Consider the following 7,101-nt stretch of genomic DNA (forward strand, 5'->3'; position numbering starts at 1 on the left):
TTTTATTTGAGTAAAATTGTGAAATTAGAATTGTATTAGTGTATTTAGTGCTATAAGTAGAGTAGATTTGCAATAGTTTTGAGGAATTTTTGCAATATGGGAGTTAAATATTTGTTATTATTAGTTGGAATATTTCAACCAATATTTTCACAGGTACTTCCTTATTCTATCTATATTTATGAAAAAATACTTTAGTTTAATATTTTGTCTAGAAATTCGCGTTTTTTACAAATAATTATACAGACTGTTTCTTAAGTAGGCTAACTCATCATACAGTTTCAGGACTTTGACAAAAGCCAGTATCTCTGACGGTTTTACAGAGGTTAGTTTTCCGTCTCCGATATCAGTCGCATCAAAGCTTATGACGCGAAGGATTGTCGTCTCGACGCACTCAGTGATGAGGTGTTCTGGTGTTTCCCCATTTTCCTCACAGAATCTGCTTTCGTTGTTGTTTCTTAGTTTAATCTACTAGTACTTGGAAAGACTGTTAAAAACCTCGTGACAGTCCGAAAATTATTCTTTCTTAAATGTTGGGTTTTTTTTTATTTTCGTATGTCTTGAGAAATTTCTTCGAGAGTCTTTAGATCATCTGATTATTCCCATTCCAGGTTACGGATGGAGTCTTCCAGGTTCTCGAGTTCCGCTTTAAGTTAGTTTGCACTAGGGAAGCAGAATGGTTCTGGTCCAGTCTGGAAGCAGAATGGTTAGAGGAGTTCTCGGGTGTTAAAAATAAAAAAAATATATATAATTATCGGTTTAAAATAAATGGTACGCCACTGCGTTTTTTTCGAGAAAACATTTCTTTGTCTTGATTGTCAATACTTTTTTAACAAAATTATTCTCTGGGACTTTTCTTGTACACTGAACGAGTGTTTTCGAGAAAAAAAAATAAAAAATGAAAGCCAGCCTCGATATTCTTGCCTATTTTCTAGCAATTTCAAGATATTATGCAATGTATATTTGATACCAATTAAACTTTTTGTTACCATCAAACCATGGACATATTCGGCGCAGGGCTGACTAACTGGAATATAAATTTCACAGTGGGGATTCAGGTAGTAGCTCTGCTGTAAAAAATGTCAAGTTGCCACACTTATTTATTTATTGTCATTAGTTTTGATACATTAGTTTGGTATTATGAGTTTTTGGCTTAAATAAAAAAAGCTTACAATTTTTTATTCGAACATTGTTCTTTTTAGGACCTCTTTTAGTACAAAGTGTACAAAATAGCTTAATAGCCATTGCAAAAAACTCAGCGCAACCTTATTAGAATATTTTGAACGGGAAAGCGGTAGTAGTAGCCCTTTATGTCCCTTAAGTGCTGTGAAGAAGGTGAGTTTTGTTGACGTAAATAATAATTGTTTATACCAGGTTTATACATTTATAATTAATTTTTTTTTTCCTAAAATATTTTGATTAAAAGAAAATATTTAAAAGTGGGCAACGCTGTGCCGGTAAAGCTTAATCACGTAACTAAAAGTTTATTTGAAGAGAAACTTAAAGAATAAATCTTGTTAAAAAAGAGATAATCAAGAGAAAAAAATGTTTTCTCGAAAATAGCAGTGGCGTAATTTTATTTTATTCAAATAATCCAGGGGTGTGTGCGTACGGACACCACTGGTTCAAGTAAGAAAACAACAGTGTTAACGGAAATAAACTCCTTTTATACCAGGAAATTACATACCAAAATTGAAGGAAATAGTTGAAATATTTTAAGATATATTGGCAAGAAATTCGATTTTCAAATCAAAACACCCCGTAGGACCGGAAGTCCTTTAGACCCATGTTAAAATGAACTTCTTTTTCTTAAAAACATATGAGGAATCACACCCATGAACAATCTTCGGATTGTCACGGGGTTTTTAACAAGACGCTGTCTCCTCCATAAATACCTTAGTAGCTTGAAGCTAAGAAAAATTGCGGATTCTGTAAGGAAAATGGGGAAGCACCAGAACACCTCACACTGAGCGCGCCGAGACGACAACCATTCGTACCATGAACTTTGGTACGACTGATATCGGAGGTGGAGAACTAACCTCCGTAAAAACGTCTCAGATACTGGGTTTTGTCAAAGCCCTGAGACGATATGATGAGTTATACATAACTCAAGAATGGGGACACACAATAGATCTGTAAGGTCGCAGTGATAACTCTCATAACATTCTACATTTTACACCTGATTTTTTAGACTACTTAGGGAACACCCCGTATAGTAATTTATATATATTAGCAAAGTACTCTTTTAGGATGATGTAAATATTCTAAAAAGAGATTTCTTCTATCAAAACAAAAGAGATTCATCTAGCTCTTTGAGAATAGTTGGTGGACAAGATGCTACTCCACACCAATTTCCTTTTGAAGTGGGTCTTTACATAGACTACCAGCTAAAGAACGCTTTCTGTGGAGGTTCCCTCATATCGTCGAACTATGTTTTAACAGCAGCGCATTGCTTAGAAGGGTATGTATTCATTTTTTGTTTGTCTCCTAAAAATTTACCATTATATGTATACCGATATAAGAATATAGAATAAAAGTTGAAGTCATATTAAAAGCTGCCCACCAATCAACTCATAAGTGCAATATAGAGACTGTTCAGCCATTGTTCATCGTTACGTCACCATTATTTGTCAAATTTGAGTTTTAAAAAAATTAAGCACCTTCCTATATTAAAAATTTAGCTAGTTCCGTTTTTTTCGGCATTTATTTTAATTTTTTTCTTGAACTCTTTATCAGTTACGAACCCTTTAATTTCAATCCTTTGTACTGTTGAAATTCCTAGTTTTAAAGCATCAGCAACTCGCTATATTATTTAAAAATGCTATCAATTTGTATTTTACATGGGAATATTACACCTTTGCATTGCACTTGCTTCATAGACGGCGTCCACGGGCAAGAGTGTTCTACCAGCGCCAGCATCTATTTCTCGAGAAAAATAATTTCTAAGCTTAGCAATGAATTGTTGTGCATTTTGGATAAATCTTTGAGGTATTTTTGCAATAAAAAAAATTTGAATTTTGTTTTACAGCAACCAATGACTAAAGAATACAAGGACATGCAACGCCCGTATACGGGCTGCAGCAGAATTTGTGACCTTAGACGCCATTTCTTTGGACATAACGAATGAGTCATCAGCGACAATTTTAGCGATTTTTAATAGTTGGTTGTGTTAGTGAACTTTGTATAAACTCTATTACAATGGTAATTTGTTCAGCTTTCAAGTGTAAAAGGCACAAGATAAGAAACAGCCAAGAGTTACGTTTTATAGGGAAATAAACAATTCACTCCACCTTTTTAGCGGTTTTTTTTATTGAATTTGATAATTATTTCTCTGATATTATATGTACTTGATATGTGCTATACGTCGATACTAGTTTTGTACCTTTTGTTAACATTTTAATACATTTTATTCGTAATTAATTAGTATGATACCACCGGATACACCATAGGCGTAGTAAAAACATTTATCAAAAAAAAAAAAATATCGCTTCAAGCAAAGCTTCAAGCGGCTATGTTAAGGAAAAGATGTGCCATGGCACTGTTTGGAAGAAAGGTAACAATTTGCTCCCATGTGTTATTTGCCCTTATATTCTTTAGTCATTGACAGCAACAATAAAATTTTAATTTTGACATTTATCGATGTCCGTCAGTAATGTACGAAATGTCGTAATGACGTCACCAATCTCTTTCATCTGGTTGTCAAGTGACTGAGAGAGTTCGACAATATATGACGTGACGGTGAACGATGACTGAACATTCTAATATATTGTACCGTACACGTTGTGTAATAACCTTAGATTAAGAATGTAATAACCCTACAATATATTTTTAATGAACGCTCTCTTGCTTGAATCTTTAATTTCATAAAAAGTAGGACAGTGATGTGAAAACCACCATCTTTGTATCTCTACTCATAAACGAGAAACCGCATAAAACTCCACAACTATCGCTGTTTAAAAACTTCTCTCGATAGATAAACTATAGTTCTTTTTATTTCTATAACGTACTTATTTATTTATTCACATAAGTTCATTAAAAGATAACATTTTAATAGATTATTTCTTAGAAATATTTTATACGATAAAATGAGGACTTATTTTTTTTAAAAGTACCTAATCATAACACATCTCTTACAAATATAATTTATCTACGTCAGTGAGTTAAGAAGCTCTTAACTCACGCATTTTGAGTGAGTTAAGAGCTTCTTAACTCACGCATTTTCATTATCGCACTCCTTGTTTAGATGACTACCAAAGAGAAAAAAATATTTTGTAAATATTTATTTTGCACTAAATTGGAAAAATATAGTACCTTTTCATTTCCATAGTTGTGTCCTTTTTTTCCACCATTGTGCACCATTTTTTAGAGTATGTATATTCATACTTCTGTTTCGATCTTGCTGGAAGCAATCCATAGATAAATGCAACAAGTTTAGATTGGAAAGCCCGTAAAAATTTTGGGTCGCGAAATTATTTTGGGTCGCGACCGTTATACGCGATTTGGCGCTGCTATAGCGGTCGCCAGAGGCGGTCGCTAAGAACAACGACAAACAAAAACAGAAATAATTTTCTCTTGTCAAAGTCAGAATCTTCAAAAATCATAATAATCTTTCAAAATCTAAACCGCTCTCATTAAAGAAACTCCGAAAAGTGTTTATAGCGTCCATTTTCAAAGTAATAATTGCTATCTTGTGAGTTTAATTCAAGTTTTATTTACTCCAACCGGTGATAATTGTGGAAAAGTGGCATTAAAAACTTAAAAATCTGTGCTGTGAACTGTGAACTGCAAAAACCATCGTGGATCGTGGCATAACGTCGGTTTCCAATGTTTCATAGGTATTTCATACATGCGTCCTTATATAAAATAAAGTTTCTTGTATGCAACACACTGTCTTTTATTTATAAAATTAAAGAAAATAATAATAAATTTGAATAAACAATATTTGGCGATATAATTCCGGAAAAAGCCGAACCGCTCCGAAATTTTCAAAAGTTTTGGGTCGCGACCGTTGCAAGAATAGCGCCAAATAGTGTTTACATTTTCCTTATGGGCACTTTCCAATCTAAACTTGTTTCATTTATCTATGAAGCAATCCAGAAATGGCTCTGAATGCCTCTTCTTCAATGTCAGAGGGAATACTTTCCGAATCGCTCATTTTTTAAACTAGTGACATCAATATTATTTACTGTCATATTGACATTGCCATGCATGGTGTTATTTGAACAAAGATATTAAGGTAATTGATTTTTTTAGGATAGGTATATAGTTAAGTACAATAATTTTTAAAATTCATTGTGTGTTTTTATAGTTAGAATTAGATAAAATATTGTACAATATACCTACGTGAGTTAACTCCATTAAGATATTTATGTGGTTACACAACTCGTGCTACGCACTCATTGTGCAACTTTCACACGCGTATCTTAATGATGCTGTTAACTCACTTGTATCGTAAATAATATAGGACTAATATTTGAAGTATTTTAAATCGTTGGGTAGTTACAAAGTGTGATTAAACGATTTGTCAAAATATCTACAATAGAATCTCGTGCTTATTTGTAGAAAAAAAATTATGTGCAATGCAAAGTCTGTCTACGATTTCGAAATAAAGTTTTCCTTAAACTTCTATTTCTATTAAATTACTAAAATACTATTTATTTAAATAATTTCTATGTAAAAAAAGTGCAAGACTTGCAAGAATCTTGCAGCGAAACGAAAGACCAAGACCAACACCAAGGGAATCTTGGTGTTGATCTTGCTGCTTTGCTTATCACTAAATATTACGAATTTATTTTTATATTAAACGTTTCAGTGCAATCTCATTGGACGTGATTCTAGGAGCTCAAAACATTTCTGACGATTCAGAGTCAAATAGGCAGAGACAGGTGACGAGCGCTTATGTAATCCACCCAGATTGGGACTCTACTACGTACACAAGCGATATAGGTTTGGTCAAATTAAATACACCCGCTCAAATAAACGACTATGTCCAAACAATCACACTTGCCAGTGGATCAGATAGTTATGCAGGTCAACAAGGTACAATAATAGTTATTTATATATTCCGCCACCCTAAAATTTTGACTAAGTTTGATGTTTCATAACTTTTGAATTTTTAATTCGATTTTTATGATTATTATATTAGTTTGTAGATAAATTTGTTGGCATTATTTTTTTATTATTTTAATGGCTTATATATTTCGGAAGGATTTCGGTTAGATGGGTTTATACCGGGGTAAATCAAAACTTCGTTTTTTGCAATAAATTCAAAACACCCTCTAGAAAAAACGGGACGGGCATTTTGGATAAAAAACACTTTTTCCAAATATGCTAATGAGCCACCCTCGTTTCATTTGAAAAAATTGAGATAAGATTAAAAATATGATTTGAGCATTTTCTAACTGGCCAGGACAAGACACTAAAAACGTCAGACAATCCAATCTATTTTTCCAAGGCTCCTTGACTAAGAATTAGTGTTTTTAACATAGCCATGGCACTCTAGATTGAAATTTAAAATGCAATTTTTTATTAAGCGAGAATGTCAAAAGTTGACATATGATATGCCATTCTATTCAGAATGTCATTTTCTATCGAATAAATTAAAAAAAATACCGAGGGTGCCATTTCAAAATCAAAAGTTGTAGTCATTTCCGGTGAAACAGGAAGTGACCAAAAACAGTTGAATACGTCAATCAGTCCTGATTTATGTCATATACTAACGTGCCAAGTCTCGTTATTTTATCTGAAAAAATAAAAAATTTATAGGGGTGAGCCACTTTTGAGATGCATCCGGTATTAATTCAGTAAGAAATAAAACCATAAAGTTGAAAAATAAAAAATAAAACACTAAATTTCTTTACAGGAACGGTGTTAGGCTGGGGAAAAACCTACGACGACCAGACAACCGTCACTGACATCCTTCAATACGTGTCAAACCCGATATTCAGCAATGACGAATGTAAAGCTCAAAATCCTTCATACAACGGTATCATTACCGACGTCCACTTATGTCTTTCTGGCGTCGGCAACAAAGGGTTCTGTCAAGGTGACTCCGGAGGCCCTCTGGTGGTCAACGACGTCCAAGTTGGAGTAGTGTCATTCAGT

General features: G+C 33.3%; 1 protein-coding gene across 1 annotated transcript; it reads left to right on the plus strand.

Moving 5' to 3' along the window:
• Positions 1-7: 7 nt before the first annotated feature.
• Positions 8-7,080, plus strand: LOC115890950 (brachyurin-like; the record flags this gene model as incomplete). Its single annotated transcript, XM_030911315.1, is given in 4 exon segments — positions 8-153; positions 2,247-2,458; positions 5,810-6,036; positions 6,860-7,080. Coding segments are annotated over 4 exon segments (717 nt in total), but the record flags the coding sequence as incomplete, so codon positions are not given.
• Between the last annotated feature and the right edge of the window lie 21 nt (positions 7,081-7,101).

Source organism: Sitophilus oryzae, unplaced genomic scaffold, assembly GCF_002938485.1.
Source record: "Sitophilus oryzae breed Bouriz unplaced genomic scaffold, Soryzae_2.0 scaffold_93_pilon_pilon, whole genome shotgun sequence".
NCBI lineage: Eukaryota > Metazoa > Arthropoda > Insecta > Coleoptera > Curculionidae > Sitophilus > Sitophilus oryzae.